This window comes from Hesperophylax consimilis, chromosome 9 (assembly GCF_061612785.1).
Source record: "Hesperophylax consimilis isolate HC1 chromosome 9, BYU_Hcon_1.0, whole genome shotgun sequence".
In the NCBI taxonomy this organism is placed as follows: domain Eukaryota; kingdom Metazoa; phylum Arthropoda; class Insecta; order Trichoptera; family Limnephilidae; genus Hesperophylax; species Hesperophylax consimilis.
This window is the reverse complement of record NC_142844.1, coordinates 11,247,417-11,274,033: the sequence shown is the minus strand read 5'-3', so window position 1 is coordinate 11,274,033 and position 26,617 is coordinate 11,247,417. Positions and strand designations below refer to the sequence as shown.

Sequence of the window (26,617 nt, the reverse complement as noted above, 5' to 3'; positions counted from 1 at the left end):
TTGGAAAACCCAGTAGATACTAAAACAATAAAAAACATACTTTTCTAGACAAGATAGCAATAGTTTTTTAATGAAAATCGGTTACGGGACGTAAACCAAAAATAAGGCCTTATAAAGCAAATTCCGTTAGCAACGCCCTGGTGAAGGTCAATTGAGATCCGAAAGATTGTTTGAATTTCGGGTAGATACCCATCTTTCTTTTTCCTCGTCTCATCCCCCCCCCCCTTCCTTCCTCCTTCTATTTTCCAGAAGACAGACAAATATTCCCCTGTCACAAATAACCTGACAATATTTTAAAATCAGCTACTACTTCCTCATTAAATTGGAATCCATTGTTTTTGCGACTACGGAGGTCTTAGCCAGCCGAAGAATTGAACCCTCGAATCCTGAGTAGGAACCCGAAGCATTTGTCAACTCAGCCACCGACCAACTTCGATAATACAATACTCTAAAATATCGTAAGGATAGTGTACAAAAACATTGTGCACGCAGTCCTTGCGTAATTGTAGGATCTTACGGTCGAAGTTGCCCTAAAGGCCTAGAAAATGGATCTTTATATTTTAATCTCTGATAAATGTATTACTAAAACCTCAGATGTTTCTAACAGAATCCCGAGAAAGTAATTAATTCATCGTATCGAAAAATAAAATTTGGTGCTTACAGCTAATTTTATAGTGGAAAAATTTTAAAACCATTTTGCGTAAAATAATTTATTTTTTAAGGTACTGTTTTTATAAATCTTCAATATAAATAACTTGCATCCCGTGAAAGTTGGTCTGAAAAAAGATATTTTAGTTATAAATTCGTAGGAATCAATTAAAATGTGAGCCCTGAGCAATCCCCCGTTATTGGAGTCCTATGGCGTCTTAACCCATATTTGCAATGTGATAGTCTCACTGGTTTAATTACACCTGTTAACCTAATATAATGTTGGGCAAAAGTAATGTCATAATTTGAATGTGCTACATTTTTTTGCAAATGGTGTGAAATATCATTTTGCTTTGTCGTATATGTTGTAAACGGATAGAGAATTAGTTGACAACAGGCAATGAAGCGATACACACCTGAAGAACGCGGAATTATTGTTACTGTTTAGTTGTGCAATTTCCGGTTTGTTGTTAGAACGCAGGTGGAGCAAAAGTAATGTCATATTGTGAATTGGCTGCCATTTTGTTAGAAATGAAAATATTGGGCTCTGTTTTCACGGAAAGTTTATTTGAAGATTTGCACGAGACGTTTAATTGTTCGTGCACATGGTGCCGCGTTAAAACAACAGACCAGAATTAGTCAAATAAGCAGTAACAATAATTCCGTATTTTCAGGTGTATCGCTTCACTGCTTATTGTTAACTAATTTTTTTATGTGTCTACAACATAAATGTCAAAGCCCAATGACATTTAACGCCATTTGCAAAATATACGGCACGTTCAAATTATGACATTACTATTGCCTCACTTGTATTTTGTTCATTTAAATTTTAATCTATAATTTCATTAATGATATCTGATAGTATTATTACTCTAGCGTCTGGACTATCTAGGCCCTCTGATTGGTCGAATTCAAATCGTAAATTTCGGGTAAATCCCGAATGGGGGTCTGCAAGCGAAATTCGACCACTCTGCTCCTCTGGCGGTATAAAAACGAACCTGAAGACTGGCGCGGATATTTAAATATGCAGCTAACAATACGCAAAATTACTTGACCATTAACAAGCGTTTAATAAGAAGATTTCTTCTGGAAGCTTATCATTTTGTGATGGCATTATTTATTTTATTAAAATATAAATAACTTTGTTTAAATCACTTAATTACATACAACCTCTACATGTTACATGAACGAAGTTCACCTCATCAGGAGTAAGTATACATTGAAGTCAAAAATTAAATATAGATTACAATTGGAAAGAAGAAGTAGAAGTACAGGTGAGGGTAAGAGTGGGCGGAGTTTATCAGAATTAGGAATTACAAGACCAGTTGAGTGGGAAAATATTAAGAGGATTTATAATTTTTTTTGCTTATTAATGATATCTGATTTTATATTGACATATTATCTTATTTCTAAAATTACAAAATTATTTATTTGCGATGCTTTATATCCCATGTGAAGTATTTTAAGACCTGCATTTTTATCAAGTGTGACCATTATTCAAAAGATGATCAAACTCAGATTCACTTTTTCATTTAGAGCTCCGAGATGTTCTTTAGTTCTGACTTCAAAGTTTCTATTGGTTCTACCTTTGTAAAAGAAATTACAATCATCCCAATTGAGTTTATAAACTCCCGATTTTTTTGTTTGATTATCGTTATCTTTATTATTAATAATATATTTCTTCATTTTGTTATTAGTTTAAACCGCCGGTTGAATAGTACCAGGAATGTTTTTATTTATAATTTTGGAAATATCGTTATCCTCAAATAGAATTCTACGCCATTTTTTATTTCTACTTTTAGAAATAGGATAAATATACCATTTGAAGAGATCATGTTTGATTTTTTTTATTTGGTATTTCAACTATCAATTTATTAGAATAACCGTTATTAAATGCTATTTGTTTTATGGTTATATGCTATTTGTGTTTTCAGGTCTTAAAATCAAGTTTTAAAAATAATTCACCAAAATTTAGTAATTAAACATAACTTGATTGACTGCCGTAATGTAGTACCATATTATGAATACGAACCAAATTCATTATTAGAAAACGAATTTTACAAAATATATTATGATAAAACTATACTAACAGACCGAGCGATTAGTCATAATAGACCCGATATAGTTTTACATGACAAAATTAAAAAAATAACTTATATCATTGATGTCGCTATTCCAAATTCTTGTAATATTCAAAAATCTGTTAGTGAAAAAATAAGAAAATACACAGATTTAGGAAATGAAATAAAAAGAAGTTGGCATTCTCAGACTATAAAAATATTACCATTCGTTATTTCGGCTACTGGCATTATACCTAGCTCTCTAATTAAAAATTTAGGCGTATTAGATCTATCAAAAAAATTATATATAAAGATGCAAAAGTCGGTCATTTTGAATACATGTAGGATAACAAAAGATTTTTTAAATATTTATGTTGAGGGATCAGTAGGATTTATAGGCCCTGTTAGAAGTTCTACCGAGCCGAACCCTCTGATATGAAAATATCTGGAGTCGGTGAATTATTTTCCCATTTGATCTCTGGTGAATTGACGTGTTGTTCTTGTATTGTTTTGTATTTATTTTGCTTATATAATGCACTTACATAATGTTGATTGACTAGATGATCATTTGTGGAAAAGTGAGTGGAAGGGTTAAGTTTTTCCTTTGGGGAAGATTTAACCCGGACAACTAATCGGAAGTTAAAAAAAAAAATAAACTCTCTCGTAAATATTTTCCCACTCAACTGGTCTTTTCCGTATAATGATATTGTAAGTCCTAATTCTGATAAACCCCGCCCACTATAACCCCTTTCCCCTTCTTCTTTCCAATTGCAATTTATATTTAATTTTCGACTTCGGAGTATACTTACTCCTGATGAGGTGAACTTCATTCATGAAACATGTAATGGTTGTATATAATAAAGTGATGTAAACAAAGTTATTTGTGTTTGAAATAAAGTTTAATAAGATAACATTATTTTATCTATTTCCATCGTATATCAATGCATATATACGCAATAAAATGTAAACATTATATTTATTGGACAATTTGTATAGCGCCGCTTTTGACTGCTAGTTGTTAATAATTGTCCTTTTTTTTCATTTTGACTCGAGCGTTGCGCATTTCTTCTTTTTGTAAATTTATTTTTTCTTACCGTTTTAACATGGGGTGCTCTGGAGTAGCTGACAGGCACGATCAAAAAATCATTAGTTTCCATGCATATTAGTATCAATTTTGTGGAAAAAAGCTTATGGTAGATTATATATTAAGTAGACAGGTGTTAAAGTACCCACTTTCAAATCTTATGATTTCAGATGAAATGTTGGTTTTGATTTATTAAGTAAAAGAAAATTACAAACTTCATATTTGGACGCGAGGTTTACATAAGTACTAGTATGTATATATGTTTGTACATGTTGTTATACAAACACTGCAAAATCCCAAAGTTTTTAAATAAGCAAAGTAAGTCTTAACGTTTCCGCAACCAAAGGGCGGTTTTTGAGGGGAGAGATTTAAAAACCGCGCCGGAAAATGCAATGCAACATTAACGCCCAGGACACGGGAATACTTTCAGACCGGAGTAAATTTTGCACGGGTGAGAAAAGGAGTGAACAGAAAAACACTCGCACTCCGCTGAAAAATAGTACCAGTAAAGTTAATGTAGTGAAGGGACGGTGCAGCCGGCCTTGCTTATAATTACCAAAGTTCCAGTTCAAGCTCCGGTTTCCAGTTCTAGTTCCATCGCGAAGCTGGAACTTTCCGTCTCTTTTAGCTCTAGTCTCCACATTGCCCGCCGACTTTATCTGAAGGTAAAGTATGAACGTAGCTATTTCCTAGCCAACCCGCGAGGGGCGCGTGTTCCATTTTTTAAAAGTACTCTATTTTTGGAATAAAAGTAGGAAGTGCATTACGATTAAATATTCATATTCAGCTACGTGAATCCCGCTCATATGACGTATACCCACTACCAAAGGAAGTGGTAGTATGTAATGTAAGAGTTAGTTATAAATTCTCTTTATAGTAACATTTTTGGGTGTCATGAAAGTTGAAACAGGCATCGTGTTGTATCGATTTTATAACTGTTTAATATAAGTACCTTAGGTTACATTCCACTGGAGCGATTTTTTGCATATTATGCCAAGTTTGCAAAAAACTTTTGAGCGATCACTTGCCAAAAAGTGCCAAATTTATAGAAACTAAAAATATGGTATAAACTGTGAAACCTTGGTGAATTAATATGATTCCATATTAATTAATTTAGGAATGTAATTAATAAAATAATATGGTAAATGTGTATATACGACACCAATCGCTCGAGCGGTTAAATAATCTAAAAATACGATATGATAATGAAATCTAGGTGAATTCATTGGCTTTATGCCGCAGTAATCAGTTTAACTAACTAACTAACCATCACGCCATTTCCCACGGGGGTAGGCAGAAAGGACGAACCTCCAAACAACTCGGTCTTGGCACACACTCCTTGCCCCATTCACATTCATTGTCCCATACATACTTTTCTATTATTCTGATTCGTGACATGACTAGACTATCTATCGAAGTATCTGATTCACTTGGTCGTGCCATGTCTTCCTCGGACGTGCCCGACTTCTTCTACCATTCACATTTGCATCGTATATTCTCCTTATACCTCTCTCTTTGCTCATTCGCTCTACATGCCCAAACCATCTAAGCGTCCCTTTCTTGATCTTACTCATTAAACTTACATCAGCCTTGCACTCTTTGCGGGTCTTCACAATTCTCATACATGGTTTTTACCACACATACGCCTCAGGGATCTCATTTCTACAGCAATCAGTCCACTTTCATCCTTTCTCTGCCAGTTCCATGCCTCACTTTCATACATCAGGTTAGGTACCAGCACTCCATTGTGGACTGCTAGCTTCTCTTCATTGGAATTTTTTTGATAGCGCCAACTGTGTTCAGTCCTCCATTAATGGAGTTACATACCTGCATTTACCCTTTTTTCAATATCCCTGTCAGCCTTCCCATCTCTCGTAAACATACTTCCTAAATACACGAACTCATCCACCTGCCCCAAGTATTCCTCATTCACAACTATATTGCACACTGTTTTCGTACTCTCTCTTTCAAACACCATTACTTTAGACTTACTTACATTCATCATTGATTCATTCTTCATGCATACCTTTGTTCATCCTAGACACGAGAGATTGTAGATCATCCATACTATTAGCAATCAGTACCGCATCATCAGAATAATAAAATCCATAGTAAAATTTTGAGAAATGGTAATAATTAAATAGTATGGTAAATGGGGTTCCATGCTAACTCAACAGAGTGACTATTCAACACACTTTTAAAAAGTGATATAAAGTCATTAAAAACGATGAATTTTTTTTTAACCTAACCTAACCTAAAATACTTAACCCAGTTAATAAAGTTTTTCTTTCATCACTTTCCATGACTTTATATATAACTTTTTGAAGATGTGATGAATTATCATTTTGATGATTTATCCGGTCACCTGTAAATTGATATTCATGACACCAATCGCTCGAGTGGATACGGGAGAAATTCTACATTTTGTGACGTATAATGTGAAGTTACCACATAACCATTTAAAACAAAATAATAACCTAAAACTTACATAACATAAAAAAATTATCACTAATTCGAAACATTTTTTATGTGTAATCAGTTCGTTTTAACGTGAAACCGGCTTTTTAAATTATAGCACCCATCAATAACGAAAATAAAACGTTTCATATTTTGATAGAAATTTCAATTCCAAATAGCTGTTCTTTACCAATACGATTCCGGGAAGATCTTCCATTTTGGATGAATTTGCAAATACAAAAAACGAACACGTTTTTTTCAATTTTGGTATATATTTGTTGTCTTTCTCAATTGTTGTCTCAAGATAAGTAAGTATAGTAATAAGTATAATAAGTAAATTCAAGGTAATTACTTATTTGGCTCTGAGCCAAATTTTTAATAGAACAATTATTTTATAAATAAAGCAATAATTATTAAAAATTCAAAGATTTGTAACCATTAATGCGTTGATTTTGTTTGAAGGTATTATATTGTTTTTCGCAAGACTTTGTTTGCTAACGACCTTTTAGAAAATAAGCAATTACACATTATGAATTTAAAGACCCAAGCCAAACTAAAAATGTCTCATCCCTTATATAAAGATATTAATGACATTGTTCCCGTGATGTATGCGTGGTCTGGTAGTTTGAGGGTTTGTTCTTTGACAATTCGCCGTCCTGCCGGTAACACAGCTCGTGGCGTTACTTCCAAACTAAAGTTTTTGAATAGAAATTTAAGAAGCAGTTTGGTTTATGCATAGCTTCAACCCCCCGTCCCGACAGACCAGCTTTTGTGTGAACTTTCTTAAGCTCATCATAAAAAAAGTAAACATTTCGACATCATATTTGAACATTGTTGGAATTCGCTGTTTTAACAGGAAGGGGGTTACATCATTGAAATTCTAATGTTATGTAAGTTCAATTGACCGAAAACTGTTATTTAACTATTCTAGTATCCATATAATTGTTCAATAACTACCTAAATCGATGATTCACACATTTCAAATTTTATATCTACCTGATTAATCAAAGTATTATTATGATTAATTTTTGGGATATCGTGTTGCGTAGCGCTTCTTCTTTCTTTAACCAACGTGGAAACCGTGAAACTATCCGAAACATTGCGTAGTATTGTTAAATGTCGAGTATGCAGCTGCATAACAATCAGCCATAAAAGCACCATTCAGACCAACAAAAAACAAACCTAATTAGCTTTAAGTTCTTACCTTTTCACAGGCTCTGGGGCAGAATTGCACCATGACGCTGAATTTGACCACGTGAGAGTTGGGGAATCTGAAAGCCCTGAATCTGGCACTCAGTCTCACCGCTCCATTTGTAAAATTGCTACCGATGGTTCCGTTTCCATCGAACTTTCCAGAAGTTCCACTGGTCCAGAAATTTCCACCTGACGGATAAAAAAACAGATTAATTTAATTAGAAAAACAAATTATTCCACTTGATGGAATAATATAGTGTTCATAAGATGTTGGGAGAATTCACGCGATCTAACGAACCAACTAACCATTACGCCATTTCCCTAAAGAGGTGGTAGAGAGGTAAGACCTTCACACAAATCTTATTTGGCAACATTCATGCATCATCTCATACATACTCTTCTGTTATTTTAACTCTTGACACCTAGATATTCCTCTCTGACCCCCCCCTCCCCCCCACCAAACGTAAGAAGAAGAAGAACTCTTGATATGGAGTCACTCAAGTATTGGCTCGGACAACCCCTACTTCTTCCACTATTCATTTTCGCGTCATGGATTCTACTAGCTCTTTTTTTTATTCATCCGCTCCACAGTACATCTTTAAAATATCTCAGCTTTCGTATCTTAATCTTCCCTAAACTTACATCAGCTTTATATCCTTCCCGGATCTATTTTCTTTACCACACCATACGCCTCAGAGATCTCATTTATATGGCATTAGATCTACTTTATTCCTTCGTCTACCGTCTGGTTATACATTAAAAAAACTTAATCCACATTACCGTAGAATAAAATGTTTAGTGTCTTTAAAAAATTTGGAACAACGGTTTGTCATACGTTAAAGGAATAATTTTCTAATTAAAATAATATAAATATTATGTCTTATTAAATTTAAAACAGACTTTCACAATTATTTTGAATTACGTTCCCGCCTCGGACACAAATTTGGCAAGCAGATTTGATCAAAATTACTACCATAATTTATCATTTTGATTTGTGATATCAGAATGAACTGCGCTGACTCGTAAATGCACACTACACAAATTGTGCAGTAAATCAAACTGGATTTTGGAAACAAACAACACATTATGTCGGTCAGTGGGTGAGGGTTGAAAATACAGTCAAATATAAATGTCTATAAAAAAAATCTTTAACTGAGGATTGAACCTTCCTCCCCATGGAGTCTACCGCGCTAACAACTGAGCCAAATCCCGATTGGGTAGGATAAACATGTATTTCGTATATTATGAGCTCATGCTATCATCCAAATGCGTATGTGTTCCGCGTGTGTATGATAAATTTGATAGAATGCATTGTCATTGACAGCAAGTCTATCTATCGGCTTGATCGGATGTCGGGAATTCCAAGATTCATTTACGAAAACAAAATCGAAATTCTAGTATACTTATTTAAAAAAATAGAAGGTTCTCCATTACATTGCTCTAATGTAATTTGAATCCGATGACTCCAGCCATATTTTATTTAACAATTCGATAAAACCTGCAATATGTCTTTAACGTTATACTAGTACCAGGGAAAGATCGTATGCACATCATCGATGATCTTCCTAAAAACCGATTACAAAAATCTTCTCCCACTTTTGTATGAAAGAGAAAAGGACATAAGATACTGGAATATTTAGTGCCTCTAATTATATGACCAAATCGAAACCAAATAATAAATGCTTTATTTCGTAAAACACACACAATGGTAATAACATTCTCACAGGACAAGGTAAACATTAATTTTAATTCAATAATAATTTTATAGCAAAATTGATTTGTTTTATATAAATTTATTAAAAAGTTCCTGTCCGGGACGACTATTTTTAGATTTTTTATAACAATTCGAATTCAAAATTCAAATGCTATCGTAATGAAATGATAAGGCGACCACCATTTTAAGAAATACGTACCTATTTATATCACATTTTTCTTTTCGTGAAAACGTTATTTAATTTGTTGTTTAATTTAAAATGAAACCAATTTAATTTTATTTCGAAATAATATTGTTTCTATATAATCTACCCGCCTCAGAACAGAAATCTTCTAGTGCGGCGGGTTTTATTTTTTTTTTATTTTTTTTATTTTTTTTATTTGGAAAACAAACAGTTATACAAATATATTTTAATATAAATCATTTTTACCAAGTTGCATAAACCAGTATAGCTTCCATAGAAGATTAATTTTATATATAGGTAGAAAAACATATGAATATAAATAATACAATACAATATAAATACTAACTAGTAGAAAAGGAAAATCTCCAAAAAAATAAAAATAAAAAGACTACAGATTCAACCCATACAAAAACAATACACACACTAACACTACTAAGTTTCCCGCAACGATCGAACGCTACTCTCTTAGGAATGCTATGAATCCTGCGAGGCTCGTATTGAACACATCGATATTTGTGCATAATCTATTAAAGGTGCTACAGCTTCTTCTTATAAATACATTTTCAAGATAATTAGTATTGATCTTAGGAATATAAAATGTGTCCGGAGATCGAGTTACTCTTAATGGACATCTGAAATGAATATTTTGTAAAAGGTATGGGCTATCAATAAAATAGTGGATTATCTTATATAGCATTACTAGGTCTCTGATATCTCGGCGTTGATCAAGAGTTTTAAGGTTCATGGACACATTGTTTTCATCATTTCGCATGCGATAAGAGATATATTTCAAAAACTTTTCTGAACTCTTTCTATGTTTGATTTATATGTAGAACTATGAGGGTTCCACACTGTTGATGCATACTCTAGGTGGCTTCGGACGTAAGATATGTAGAGAATCTTAAATGTTTGTGGATTTTGGATTTTTGAAAACTGAACATACTCTAAGTATAAACATACTCTAAGGGTTACTTTCATGTTTGTAATATTGATCATGCTATTACAATAAACGCACGGGTTGCCGGCAATTTAAAAATATATATTATTCGTAATTATTTCTTTAGACACACATTTTCGACTTATCAAGTAATTTTTTTACATTAACGCCACATATATAAAAAAAGGTTATTATCCATGTGCATAAAAATCTAGAAAATATTAATAAAATTGACCATAAACATATCACAAGAAGCCACACCAGAAATGACCTTATGATCCCAACGAGCAATACGGCAAAGTATCAAAAGACACACACATACTTGGGACCTAAACTGTACAACAAAATCCCCCATGAATTAAATATAAAAACTTGTAATATTTCCTACATAGGCCCAATAATAACTAAATGGTTGATTGGACTGGGTAGAGGAGAATCTTAAAAAATGTTAAAAAACGTCACATAATAAATAGACATAGTATAGACATAGACTAATCACACACTATATTATGTCTTCCATTATTATAATTATTGCTCACACACAATTGAAACATACACAACATCTCAAGTTCGACTCAATCATAAGATTGTAACGATTAAACATCACAAATTAAAACATTAATGAGATATATTATAGACATAGACCAATCACACACTTACTTTCACATATTTTTGGTTCCTTGGAACGGGCAATTTGCCTAGTTAGAAACCAATAATTTCGACCTGATAAGGTACAATAACACAGGTCTGCAACGTTTTTTTTTCTTTGAAATAAGAAGTAATTCCCATGTATTTTTGTTGCTGAATTCGGGAAAATTATCAAAAAAATTCCACCACGTAAGGTTTTTCCGCAAAACGCAAAATACTGTGGGATTGCCTATCTTAAGTCGCAAAACGGGGTTTATTGCGGAAATATATATTTTTTATTATTTACAACTTATTATAAGATAATATTAAGTTTTATAGACTGAAACAAAACATTTAGTAACTCATGACGATAAAATTAGTCAGCTTTGAATCATATATATAGGGAGAGAGCCTCGAAACCACAGCGATGACTGCTACTTTTGTTCGTGCAATGTGCAAGGGTATAATACCAAAAATAAAAAACAAATTCGCTACCCAAACATAGATTCAGCACTCCGCCCAGTCCCTCACGGACCTGGCATTCCTACACCACAAGAACCCCAAAGCCTGGACGATTTGCCATCATCAGAAGAAAGTTCTAGTGACGAGTTTCAAGTAGGCGACTCCAGTGGACCTCAACAATTTTCTCAAGCTGAATTAAATGACCTGATCCGAGATTTAAAATCTTTGTGCAGTTAGTGAGAAGCAAGGTGAGAGGTTTCACCAAGATATCAAGGAAATGGAGAGAAGGTATCAAGGTCGATGGGATATAAATATGATGGGCGACTACTGCTGGATGCTGCATAGGGAAAATATAACGTCCCACAAACGAAAAAGCACAAAACGAAGCTTCCAAACTAAAAAAGCATATTTTATAAAGATTTATAATTGCATATGATGTAAATAAAATATATTATGACTTAAAATTAATTAAATTTGTATAATTTTATGATTTTTTTCTTTTGAACATTCCCTACAGAAGTAGTGTAAGTCGGGTTTTGCCTATATTTTAATTTCCACTTTGCGGAAAATCCTTACGTGATGGGTCAAAATGGATGGCATTCTCGAATTCAGCATTCCAAAATACATATAATTCAACCATTACCATTTAAAAAAAATTTCAAAAATGTCAATTTGCAGACCTGTGTAATCTATAATCACTAAAAATATTTTAATTATATCTTTTATCGTATTGTACTGTGTGTAAATCTAAAGAAATAAATAAATAAAAATAAAAATAAATAAAATCATAGCGGTATCGAAAGTAGATATTTACAACTCTGTAATGTATCGTAAATATTCCATAATATCTATAAATATTCTATAAAATGTGAAATACCACAGTTTAAATGAATAAAATTTATTTTCGCCAAGTTTAAATAACCCTAAGTTTAAATGTAGTAATGTAATTTAAACTATAATAAGTAGTCTTAAATGTTATTGCGTAGTTCTAAATATTATTATAATCAATAAATAAATAAAATAATTTGGTAAATACCTACCTGGCGGTTTCATAAGAATTATATTGGTTTTAATAATTGCAAAATCACACTGCGGAGTCGTTTTAACTATAGTATGAACATAAAAATACTTTGTATACGCTACTATTTCATCAAAAACGATCAAATTGATCTAAATCCTTTTTGATTAAATAGTGGTGTATACAAAGTTTTTTCATTTTAAAATAGTAATTAATCGTCCTCGCCTTTTTCATTGAAGCCAATATTGGAGCCCGGTGGTAATCTTGTGTGCACCAGAGATGGAAAATCGACTTGACCAGTGGGACAACCTCTACCGTCCAATAAAAGAACAGAGCTATCTCCCAGTTGGGAAGATGCCACCAGATGATATGCGTGGATATCCAAATCTGAAACAATCAATACATTAAGTATTTTGCAATAATTGAAGAAGAAATTAATTGTAGTTGAGAAGAAAACAATACAAAGAAATATTACACTTAAGAACAATCGAATTGGTATACAAATCTCAGGTTCATATTTATGTGCATGTTTTGTCTCTCCATTTCATCCAACAATTTCGTCTACGTGACTCTAAGAGTAATATATCGACTGTGGTTTGATAAAACCCTTCAAGCCATCAAAAAAATAAAATTTTACAGGAGACGATAAAGACGTATCTTTACGGGTTCGTAAAACAAATTTAAAACCAGTTCATATGAAAGCTGTTATTTGAAAATATTGCAATTCTATTTAGGTAGGCGACACATTACGCTAGAGCGCGCTAAAATAAAAAAAAGGTTAATAATTTAGCGAAATTATTTGATAAAATTACTCGTTTGAAATAGATCAAAAATCTCACGACAAATGATAAAGTTGCATTTAAGGATACACTGTGATTTTTTCATACCTATAACAAATTTAAAAGAAAAAAAAACAAAACTTTTTTTAATAACTTATAGACCTGACTTAGCGATTTTTTTTCTAGGGTATTTCATATAATTATCGTTTCGGCTTTACAAATGTAAAATTATTTTTTTGAAAAAGAACATTTATTTTTTAGGAAGAGAAATAAGTTTTAAATCGGTGGAAATTCAGAATGCGGGGGCTTAAGCCAAACAAAAAAAAAACGTTTTATTTTTTGGAATAACTTAAAATAAGTAAAACCTAAAAATGTAATATTTAATTATTGAAGACAATATTAGCAATTCCTAAACCAATATTTGAAACTGAAAAGATACGGTCACATCTAGGACTTAAATCCAGGCTCTTGTTTCGATCCTGGGTTCGAGTCCTAGATGTGACCGTAACGTTTTCTGATTTTTCTGTTTCAAATATTCGATTAGGAATTGCTAATATTGTCATTAATAATTAAAAAATACTTTACCATATTGAACGTTGAAGACTATTCTACATGAAACCACTGAAAAGTAATATTCGCAAAAATGTGGCATGAAGGGTTTTATCAAAATACAATTGACATAATATATTCAAAGTTCTACCACCTTTCTCTTAACTTTCTCCATTGTCCTATTCTTAGTCCTCAAAATGATCACTAAAGAAGAATAATTGTTATGGACACCCATGAATGGAAAACCAAGTACCCAAAAACTAATTCCATTATAAAAACATTTAACAATCTTCATAAATGCGTTAATTTAATCTAAGTTTGAAACCGCAGGACAAACAGCGATTTGATAAAATAAATGTATCGTAATTAAGAATACTTAGAAATAAATGGCGGCCTTTTGTATCGCCAGCTTAGTTATTTTAATGTTAAAAAATATTTGAATGAGGGGATAAAATTGGGAGGACAATGGTCCAAGAACAATAAAAGCTCGCCTTTACCATTTATTATTTTTAAGCACAATCAATTTTCTTCCCGACCAAATTTAATTTACTGTAAAACCTTCCTTGCTTATTTATTCCAACGCGTTAATTATAACGTTCATCGCGTTTTGTTCCGTTTTTCAGCGAGGTTTTTTTTGAGCCGGGGGTTGCTTGTAAAGCTCTTTCTAAATTGATTAATTAAACGGGTATTGATTAAAATAAAATCTGGAATATTTTAAAACGTTTCTCAATATTAGACACGTGACACGGATGACCTTGTCTGGGGCTGATATAATAGCGTTGATGACACCTTACTTTTTGTAGATTACTCAAAACTTTACATGGATGATTCCTTACTTTAAAACTTTAAGCTTTACGTACATGACTCAACTTTATATTTTACTATCGTCGTGTATTTTCTGGATATCAATCTTTCAATACATTTGAATGCACCCTTTGAACTACCACAAGGGATGCAAGCTCTTCCACTGCAAGGAATCAAAGCTATATCCATTCCAGGAGCACACAAAGTAAAGGACTAAGTATATAGGATGTAACAGTGCAAAATAATAAAAGTGAAAAGTATATTTGCTCGGAAAACATAATAATGTAAGGATTTATTGAAATTTTGTTATAAATAACCGTTTTCTTCTCAGTTTTCGTACCACGTTTTAACGTATTTTTCTAGTTAATTCATTGACATATATGTGGCCCACAATAAAGTGACCTTTCTTATTGTTTTATGATAATGAAGGTTTTTAAAAGCTTTACAGCACATTCTGGAAATTATTTTTATCTGAAAAGTTGCGATGAATTCCAAATTTGTTAAAATCAAAATGTTTTTTACGCTGTTTCTTTACAATTTTTAAACTAGTTTTTACGTTTATTTTGTAGAACTTCAGTATTTTTGGAACTACTCAAACATCATCAGAACGTTCTGCTAGTTTTGTTTTCAGATATTTTTAATTTTTTTAATAAGTTTTTAATTATGTTTCAGCAGCTGAATATTAATACTGCAAGTGCCTTCCAATCACTACAATGCCATTGTTAAACTTTTTTACACAAGCCGTATCAACAATCAACCCCTGGAACAAAATTGATTTAATATTTGTCAGTTTCCACCCTGTATTTGACTAGAAATATAGGAGAAAGAGCGCAGGATGTTCAGTCTGCAAGTTTGAATACCTGATTTGGCGAACTCCGATTCAATTCTCAGCTCAATCGTCTCCCCGAGAGATACGGCTCCTCCGTTGACCTGTGCAGTGGGGTCTCCTGCATCAGGGTCATTAATGATGTACATCCTCACCTTGGGAATGTCCTGGGATCCCGTAGTATTGATAATAGAAGAAGCGGGAATCGAAGCGGAACCTTCGGGAGATTTATCACTGCTGGAAGGAAATTTATAATAATAAATAAATATTTTCTTCCGTCTGAGTATTAAGGAAGGATTGGATTTGAAAATTGTAGCCGATGTGAAGTATTGTGTCTATTTTGGTTTATATATTGAATATATTTATATATTTTTTAAATGTGATCCCAAAACATGTTGTGCTTGGTAGAAGAACATAAAATATGTTTTAAATATGGTTACTGGGTGAAATAAATAAATTAATTACCAATCATAAATAAATGATGAAAAGAGTACATAATTTTATAATGTATATACAGAATTATAATAGCAATACAGTGACACGAGAAAGGTTATATATTTTCAATTGTTTATAAAAGCGTAGTTAGTATACCAACAAATTTGCAAGTTGTTTTGTTAATTTTAAATCTAATATACCTGCTAATATCCACTGTTGGATGGATAAATAGACAATTTTAAAACGAAACGTCGCAATTCAGTTTTCAATGTGGGAAAATTAATAGATATAATACAGGTACCAATAAAAGGCTACCTTGGGGTGAAGTTCTCTGTATAAGAAAAAACACGTGATATGACTGATCTTCCATTTACATAAATAAGAGTATGTGGCGGGCGGCGTGGATTCTATTTTTACACAAATCCACAGTTTTATTCCGAGATTGATGAAAATTTGCACTCTCGACCTTCAAAACAAGAGGAAAGTCACTGTCTAATGTCTATCGGTAATGCCTGGGAAACTCCCGGGACTTCAGCTAGTGTTACATACAATTTTACCAAACGTGAGTGTATTGTGGGAGTTTTTGTGTTTTACCCACAAACCGTAAGTCTTATGATTTAATGTTTTAGACCCGCGAATAATTTGTTTTTGTTTAAAACAAGTACGTTTATCTTACTCGGATTGATCTTATAACCCCCAATCTAACTTTAAAAGATTATTCGTACTAATGCAATTTATTTAATAAATATATATAAATACTAATTAAAGGTCACTTAAACAAATTTTAAAAGGTTATTTCCTGTTTACCTGTAGCAAACAAAATTTAACATAATATTCCTTAGATGATATTTTTAGTACTTGCGAAAACATCGCAGCCGTGAAAGAAGCAGTTGGGTCTGGGGCATGAAGGGGGTGAAGGAAATGAGAGTAAACAGACCCATCCTTGCCGACGCTAATGTCTGCTCCGAGGGTAAGGTTGAGGGTGGGCGGTGCTACGCACCCAACGCGGACAAATCTGTCCCCCTGCGCCTGGATTATGGGATTATTCTGTATCACCAGAAGCGTGTACATGAGAGTTCTGAAAAAAACATCAAAAATTAAATGGAGACGTTAATGCCATAACCAAAAAATTAAAAATCATCTTTCAGGAGTAAAAAAATTAAATTTTTAATAAAATATCTTAGTATTTCACCTAAGTATTTTTTATAAATATTCATGATAATATATTTTTTTAAACACGCCGTACAAATAAAATTATTTTTACTAATTACTACTAATTTTATTTTTTTGCTGTTATCTCCTTTGATTTGTAGAACTAAATTTTATATTAAATGTGAAATAATAGCATTTAATATAAAATAACACTTTTTAAATATAAAAATAAAAAAAGTTTTATCACATATATGCAACGAGGGAGAGGAAATTCTTCAATAAATCTTTATTTTTATTCTTTTACACTCTGACAGTAATTGGTGTATGAAAGTAAATAAAGTTACCAGATATATTAATTTAATTTAATACGTATTCATAATATATTGACGTAGATAATAATTAGATAAAGATGCACTAGGAACCCGTACTGAAGTTCAAGAAAGACTTTAATGAATTCGGGAATACCCCTAAGCGAACCATTTACCACAAAATAACCAACTGCTCCCTACCGTCTTGAGTCAACGGGACTATGGTATCTTGAGTAATGAGATCGAGTCCTACAATGAAATTTCACATATTTTACAAGTTTATCGCATTATTAGAGCATGTTGAAGATAAAATTTTTATTGTACTTATATTACCAAAAATATAAGCCGTCAAAATGTTTTTAAATGAAAAGCTTGTTTCAATACACACAAAATACGTGCGCGGCGGTACTGCAACACTGCCATTCTTTTCTCGTGATGTCACACAAGACAACACGGCATACGTTTTGCCCAAGTTTACTCATAAAGTGGTAATTTTTAGAGATATCTACCGAAAAACTAATTATACTGTCGTTATTAAATTTTTAAAACCCTTAACTATGGACGTGAAAAAAAAATCACACTCCCATGGACGTCGGGTCACACAGACCCCTTCATAAAATAATTCTAATTTTCAAACCTGGACCAATCTGACTTTAGCAAGGAGTTTATATGTATAAAGTATTTATAAATAAAAGATCGAGTAATAAAAATAATCAACTTTTATTCATATTTTAATAATTATCTCCAAATTTAACAAACCTAGTCAGTTTTCAGTCTTAATTGACTTGAGATCATATTAAGGCTCCTTAATTATAGTAGGTATTACAAAAATCAAAACCAATAATTTTTCCTAGCTAATAAAAGAAACAGTAACAAAAATTCGTAAAAAAAACTTCTGAAAGAAATAAAATAAAAATTCTCACAAGGATCAAACTTATGTAAAATTACTGGCACTCAGAACATAGAGGCTTGGAACACTGAAGACAAACTGGCTTCTTTCATGTCATTTACAAACATTACTTTACGTCTGCAATGTTCATTTGTTGGTTGGGCACCACGTTTCACAGCTGATGTAGTTGGCTCACTACTGTCCGCCATTTTGTTTTTAAATCTAGAATAAATTAAAAAAGATTATAATACTAAAATGTAAGAAAATTATAGTAGACGGGTCACATAGGCCCGAGTATATTTGTATGGAAATTATAGTCAACGGGTCTCCCAGGCCCTGATCAAATTTTAAATGATTATTACTCACGTAATAAGTGCCGGATGACGCGACCTTCTCCCTCCTTGGTCATAACACAACTAAAACTGAAGCTACTGAGACGCGCGGGGATGGCACGCGCGGGGAAGGTGTTTATTCCGAGAAATTGAAGAAGGGGTTGGGCCTCTGAGACCCGACGTCTATAGTTAAAGGTTAAAAAGAATACATTTTCAAAAACATAAAATATTAGGAGACGACCTTATTGGATTGGGTATCGAGGTAGAAGGTAGTAAGAAAGGGATTGACATAGGGATGAAGAAGGAAAAGAAGTAGGGCAAGTACTTAGCTAATCAGATCTGATTACCACATAAGGCTATCAAGGTCTTTAACCAAATAGATAACCAATACAAGTAAAATAATGAAAACTCTGATTAACTTTTAATGGATTGTAGGGTTACGTAACTATGAACAATATTGTTATCTTTTAGGACGGGTTGTTTTAGAGAATTTGAACATTTCTTAAAATTTCGAAGTTAATTTTCAAGTTCTGTGAAAGAGTTTATCAAGTTCTGTTTATTATTTCAGTTCAGTCGAGCAACTAGCTTATGATAATATAATAACAGAACTTGAATAGGACATTCATAGAACCCGAAATGAACGTTGAAATTAGATGAATTTTTCGAATTCTGCGTAACAACCAAATTTTGAACTGTACTACTTTTAACAGATTAAATAACAAATTTTTATAGCTGATATTGGATGAAAATTCATCAAATACATTTATTAAAACTTTTCATATCGTATGTTCATTCCAAAATGCGACATACGTATTGAACATAATTTAGTCATATTATCATCATTTATCACTTTGATGTAATAAAAAAATTATATTTTTCTCCACATCTGAGAAAATAATTCCATTTACCCAATGTCTCTCAACGATGTAACGAATTCTAGGACTAAAACTTATTTTGCATTGGAATTTTGTTGTTTGAGTGTTAGGTTGGTTTATATTGCCTATTAGGCTTGACTATCTACCTACTTCCCGAAGCCCTCGGTTATTATATTTAAAATCTTCTATTTTTTTTCATTAAGATCCTAACAAGAAGGTGTATGGCCCAACTGGAGTACAATAATTGCACAGATGCTTTTTAAACAAGGGCAATGCACTGGTCCACAATAAAAAACTCAAATATATTTGCAAGAGATTCACCGTAAATACATTTCTATTGTTAATGTGACGTCCTTTAAATTTGAAATGTTAGTTTTAAGAGTGATGCAATTCACAAGCCAGGTAAGGCATGGAAAATGATCTTAATAAGGTCAACTTTATGTCTTCTTTGTATTTTTAGTTTAGAAAAGCATAAACCCTCCGTATATTCAGTAGTCTGGTAAAAGTGATTCGTAGTTAAGTACGTGCAGGTTAAGGGAAATTAGACCCTTGATCTGAGTTCTGTAATCGTGGAAGATCACAGAATAGTCTGTTAGAATCAATAGGTAATTGAGTACCTGGTATGTGATCGTGGATATCACAGACCAATAGTGTTTTCAGGGGTGATAGGTAATTGAGAACCTACAGATTAAGGAAAATCAGACCCTTAATCTGAGTGCTGTGATAGTAGATACCACAGATAGATTAGTGTTGCTCGAATTATTAGGTATGTATGAGTACATATTTACAGACTAAGGGAAATGAGACCATTTTTCTGGACTCAGGGATTATGGAGATAGTAAATAATCTATATTTATTTTATTTTAATAAATTGATGTAAAGAAAAACAAGAAATTGTTCTCGTACCACAATAGTAAAAATATCGTAATTCGTAGAAAAGATAAATCAGTCTCTGTGATCTTTTTTCCTGACGATCTTCCAAGTATTCGATGTATGGAAAACGATTGTTCAAATAACAGTAAAATGATTTTTAGATATATTTCTAGCTAAATGAGTTTTTTTCTTGCCATTGCAACATTGTCTCACATATAAAATGTTTTCAAAACACACGCACCAGTTTTATTACGCTGCCGGTGTTATTTTCATGGCAGTAGTATTGGGCCTGGGTCGGTATAATTATTTGTTTATTTACTTAAAAGGCTTTTACATATATATACATTTAAATAGTTCATAAAATATACTAATACACAGTGCAGTATATAAGTAAGCCTTATGTAAACATATTTAAAATATTGTCGAAAGAAAAACCAATTAGGAAATAATATAAAAAAATAAATTAGGAAATATTCGACATTTTTAGCTACCGAACCAAAGCTTTTCACATCCAGAGTTAAAAGGTTTTAACCAAATAAATCTGCTCTACTACTAGATGAAGAAAACTATGTTAGTCAGCTTATATTTCAGTATTATGATTTAAATATATCAACAACATAACAATCTATGTTTCCAGAGTATCTTTCACGGTCGATCGAGAAAGAGTTTATGGATTGTGTTGATAGTTTGTTTTCGTTCCCGAGCGAGACCGCAGATAGCTAATGTACAAATAACATTTCATATCGAATAAATTAAGAATAATTAGTCGTTGTGAACTCTTGTTTGACCGTTGGCGATCTGCAGTCACCCTCGGGAATGATGACAAGTTACCGACTTTATCGATAAAACCTTTATCGATCGACCGTGCTAGATATCCATACATATTGTCATGGAAAATAGCGCCGGCCGTCGAAAACCGGCTGGCAAAACCATTGCGAGTATCTTTAGACTTTTTTAGAAAAGACGTTCTAATGAACATGAAGATCCTCCATCCAAATTTATTAATACTGCGTGTATTTTCGGCCTTGGTCGGACGGAGTGACAAAAAATCTGTCAATACTTACTTATTTCCAATGTTCTGCTCCCCATCATCAAGGGCGAAGGCCTGGTTGACCCCGCAATCGGGATGGTTGAAGGGCACCAGCAGCGTGGTGGGAACGGACCGGCCCATGCCCGCCACAGAGCAGGTCTCGCTGTAGCCGCTGGCGTAGAGTCGGCCGCGGAAGTCGGTCCGGGGGCGGTACGTGACGGACATACCCGTGGGTGTGCACACGACGCTCACTGAAATGGGTAATGACGGAAATCAAAATAGTTTTTTCTTATATTTATTTTTTTGTTTTACAAGAAAGACAAACATTATTATTGCAAATAAAAAGCAAAGGGTATACTAAAAAATGTGCATTACTTATATTAATGTACTATGTTCAGATACACACTCTGATATTGTGCTTTATTTTTACATTGATTTTGTCTTACAAACTGTAAGTAGGTACCCATTGCTTTGTAATTGCTGGATTTTCAACATTTTTATCTTTGAAATGCACTAGGTTCTATATTTAAGTTTTATTTTGTATGTGGCTACTTGCTTTTTTTGCTTTATTTCGGATTAACACATGTTTGTGTTTAATTTTAGTTTGCACCATCTTTTATGATTTTCGACTGAAGGATTTAGTTGTGTTTATCAAATTAAACGATTAAATGGTAAATTTTGGATAGGGCCTGACACGCTTATTACGAATAATTTTTAGAAAAAAACTTTATATTCGCCTTAATTACTATAAAAGAAAACTTTTTGCATTATAAAAAATATTGTGAAATAGTTTTTTTCTGAAATAATTATAAATAAATTACATGGTGTTTTTTTGTATAGCTGAATGGTTTTGGTTGCAGTCTGTATCCAAATACATCAATGTCTTGTATATATTTTTTTATTTTTGTTTTTGTTTTGTATCCAGCTTTTATTGTTGTGAGTTTTGAATGAGTGTTTAGTACCACAGTATAAGAAGTTTTTTTGCCCAAATGTTGTATTTGCTTATTATACTTATTGGAATGTTTTTAATTCTGAGACTTAGTGTTTCTTATTTACGTGTTATCTATTATTTCTTGTGTTTTGTATTTATAAATACAAAGAAGTATGGTTTTAGAACAGAGTTGTTTAATTTAAGAGAAGATTTTGTTAGTGCTAGTTCATACGGGGACTTTCTGAACAATGTTGTGTAGTAACGGAGTAAATAATTTACAAAATCAAAATGATAAAAAAGGTGTTTTACCTGTGTTAGGTCATTTGCTTCTATTTCCGATTTCTCTAATTTGGCAGCCTATAATTTTGAAACCAATTCAGTAAATGTGAAAACAAACATCTCACGCCACTGTTACCTTTGTGCATTCATAAGAAGGAACTAAGTTCCTTCTCTGAAGTCATACATTTTTGACAGCCAGGTCTTATTGGATCGAAGAGAAATGTGGAGTATAAAAGGCCTAGTACTATACCTACACTAAACACATAAACACCACACAAAGCCCGCCATTTGAATGAACTCAAGAGTAGGTACCTCTAACACAAAGCGACAGACGGAAGGGAACCGAATTAAGCGGCTATAGGACCAACTCCTATTGAGCAGTTTCGTTCAAATTGTTTATAATTGTGCCAGCGGATTTTTCATCTATATTTCATAACGGCGCCATTTACTCAAGTGGTTAAAGAAATGCTTGAATTAATGACCCGCCGTTATTTGGTTTCTGAGAAAGTATGTACGTATGGAAATATTCATCCAGTTGTTTCTCCAAATATTTCATGAACCTGCCGCTAGCGCTCGGTATGTAAAGCAGGCGAGCGTAATTAAAATTTGAGACGGCCATTTATTAATGAACCCTTGTCTGATAACGAGGTCGGATCTTCTTTTAATGCAAATGTTTGCGTAGATTGTATGAATTTTAACACAAAACTTACCCTTCGTACTTTTATGACTTTGAATTAAACCTTCGTGTCTTTGATATTAAAGCTTGTTCCGTATATTCTCAAAAATCTCGGCCATTTAATTAAACTTTCGGAAGGGCGGATTACTGTTTCGACTTTATAATACAAACGACCTTCAAAAGTCATCCAAACCTTGTTAATCTCGTTCCGGGAACTATTATATTATTTTAAACAGCACTGTTCATTACTCCATTCAAAATTAACATCTCCTCTGTTGAATATGATAATTCTTATCTTGATTTCAATAAAAACAACGTCAAGCTAATTAAGGGAATCAAATCAAGACCTTTTCCGCATTGGGGTATCTTTATTCATTTTACGTAATAACCGGCAGGATTTTCAAGCTATTTACATATTGATGAAACCTACGTATTTTCAAATGGAAGTAGTAACTTGAATATTTGCGGGGAAAAGAAATTCGTTATCAAAACCATTATTATTTTTTGTAATCAGAATACCACAATTTGGAACCTAAGAAACTAATGCAGCCATAATTGGAGAATATTTGAAAGATTATAAAATTGGGGACAAGAAATCGAAAGGTACTTTCCGAACCAATTATTACTGCAGAATATATACTAAACACATTATTTAACATTTCTAAATTTTATTCATGGATACCCGTTAGCAGTGATTTTTTTTCATAATTAGAAATACTTTAAACTGTAAATGGTACTTGTTCTCACCATTAAGACATGTCACCCTTCTATAGTAGACTGACTCTGGGACCCTCGTGAGCAGCCACGAACCATGAGTCAGGGTATCTTCGCTGTGAAGGTAGCAGGTCTTGGCTCTCTTGTCATCACTTCCCAGTGAAAGCAGTATTTGATTCTTGCCCCTTTCGAAAGGTACTGTAGTGAAACCTCGGCAGTTGAACTGGTTCTCTTTTTCACACCTGTTTTTGCACTGAAAGTATCATAATGTTTATTGATAAGCTAGGTGGATTTGTATTAATGTGTTTATTCAGATTATGTCCATTGTTTCATTTAATTTTTTTATCTTTTTTACTTTGCGTTATGGAAATAAAAGTGGATGTGACACAACAAACAAATGTAGCCAACGTTGTCACAAATCTCCAAACTCAACAAATATCATTAGAAACCAATTATGTCTTCGTTTGAGAAGTAAAACAGGACAGAAGCCGTCCACGATTGAGAGTGGCTAACAAATTATAGAAAACTATGGATTTTAAATCAACAAAGCTGAAAACATCAATGGGAAGCATTTTACAAAGTAGAACCTTTGGTGTTCTAAGAAAGGCAAGCACGAATGAGTTATTTTTTATAGACAACAGAATAGATCGAAACGATTATTTTACCTCTTGTGTTGATATTCCTTGTACCATGACGTCATAATGTTTCAGCGTCTGATTGTAATATTCTTCGTAAGAACAACGATCTATGTTTTTTGGTACTGAAAGCAAATATGTTATGATGAATATTAATTATCATTTTCTTATTATTGAAGGCGCTGAGTTCTAAAAAGAAGTTAAAGTAAAATCCCTAATTTTAATAAAATACCAAAATTTCTAAATAAAAAATACTAGTTTTAAATTAATACTTCATTGTTTTGGCACAAAAAGAGTTTGGGTGGACTCATTCACACTTATTTTTAATTTGTGTCCTATAAAAATCTTATTGATACGTTACTAATATTTACTTATACTTATTATATTATGCTATCAATCAATCGATCTACTTACGATCCTCTACGCACTGATTCTCCTTATACCAGAAATCTCCACTGGCCACTCTGAACGACTCCGGTTCCGTGAATTTATTCTCAAGACTCAATATACAGTTGCCCACGACTGATGAAAAGTTCTCAATGTTGCTCTGGCCATTGGGTCCACCGTACTGGGTGCTGGGGGGTTGCAGCAGCTGAAACTGGGCGGATCTGATGTTGTCGTTGCCGAAGGACCTGAGCAGATATTGGGAACAACCTTCGTCGGTGATGTTGGTTATTGTCTTTGCCAAAGAAGTTTGGCTGATCAGCCGGTAGCCGTATGAACTTTCGGTTGACCAGAGTTTGTGGCGACAGGTTTCTGGAACTGAGAAGTAAGGATTAAAATGATTTTTATAATATATCAGTTGGTTTCAAAGATGAACAAATTATTATCTTTATCATATCTACTTAAGCTAAGTTTGTTCATAATTACAGTAAGAATATTATTAAGAAATACAGTCCTCCTCACTATGGTTTCATGTTCAGGGGTGGTCTTTAGTAGTTTTTTTTTATTTATATTATTGCATTGATCATCTAGTCTAGGTGTATTTTCAATGTCTTCATAATGTTTTTCAAGTTGATCACTCAGTTCTCTCAGTCACGTTTTCACTTAAGTTGTATAAATTATTTGACTAATTTTGATTATTTATTTCTTCTGAATATTATTTTCCTAGTTCTAACATTATAATTCAAATCAGGTACGACTCCCATAATACAGTTAGGTATGGTCGTTGAAAAAAATTCCAAAAAAATTTATATAAAAAAATTTATCAATAAATGAATAAATATAAAAATACGCATATGTGATATTCAATCTTTTTTGTTCTATTTTGTGGGGCATTATATAGTTTTGCATGATGACATTTTACATTTCTCTGTATAAAAGATGTATTGGAATTGGAAATAACTAGTATATTTGATATAATAAACTACTATTCTCGAATTTTAGTCACGCATCATCAGAAGGCGTTCTGAATTTTTATAATTCATTAGTCCATACATTCGGTAATGGTCCCTTCAAACAAAATGATTATATTGTGTATTTTCTACTTTAAAAAGTTTAATTACTCGTAGAATTTAAAAAGTGAAGAAATAAACACAACATGGAGAACTAAACATATTTATGAATACATTAAAACATAAAACGTTGATGGCCTCTATGGTCGGTAAGAAAAGAAAAACAGGTAAGAAAAGGCTCTCGACTAGCAAGCTAGAGGACGTGGTTTCAAATCCCGGCATGCGCAAGTAAATTTTATTTGATAAATTTGTGTTCCAGAGTGAAAGATACTCTCAGTATCGCCCTGGTATAAAACCACCATTCGGAACTGAAACGTTGCTTGAATGGATTTTGCCGAATTTGGTGACCAGGTCCGAATATCCAGGTACTTCCCCACCTTCCTTGTTTACATTTCCTTACTCTCCCTACCACCTTTAGCCTAACAACATACTCCAATTAGGAATGCCATAATCTCACTGGCTCCAGACGTTTGGGAACAGTTGTGCGGTTTCACATTAACAAAATACATTTTAAATATCATGAAAAGGTCAAAAATATTAAAAGCGTTGTATTTTTTAATGTTTATGTTTCTTTTTGATTGTTAACCTTTCAAATGTATATTCAATGATAAGCTAAGGTTGTAAAATAATAAAAATGGTAAACGAAGTTGTAAGCATGCAAAAAACTTCAACAAATCTTTCTTGAAGACAT

General features: G+C 32.7%; 1 protein-coding gene across 4 annotated transcripts in view; it reads right to left on the bottom strand.

The window, feature by feature from the left end:
* LOC149420905 (uncharacterized) overlaps window positions 1-26,617 on the bottom strand; it is a 67,198-nt gene that overhangs the window by 9,789 nt on the left and 30,792 nt on the right. For 3 of the 4 annotated variants that reach the window (XM_089635278.1, XM_089635277.1, XM_089635276.1), the window contains exons 4-11: window positions 24,887-25,234; window positions 24,503-24,597; window positions 23,871-24,090; window positions 21,272-21,488; window positions 16,716-16,856; window positions 15,378-15,580; window positions 12,611-12,772; window positions 7,454-7,632 (exon numbers count right to left, since the gene is read on the bottom strand). In XM_089635278.1, the coding sequence (XP_089491404.1) occupies window positions 7,454-7,632; window positions 12,611-12,772; window positions 15,378-15,580; window positions 16,716-16,856; window positions 21,272-21,488; window positions 23,871-24,090; window positions 24,503-24,597; window positions 24,887-25,234 (1,565 nt within the window). The remainder of the gene's footprint in view (window positions 1-7,453; window positions 7,633-12,610; window positions 12,773-15,377; window positions 15,581-16,715; window positions 16,857-21,271; window positions 21,489-23,870; window positions 24,091-24,502; window positions 24,598-24,886; window positions 25,235-26,617) is intronic. The other variant, XM_089635279.1, reaches the window with a different exon arrangement.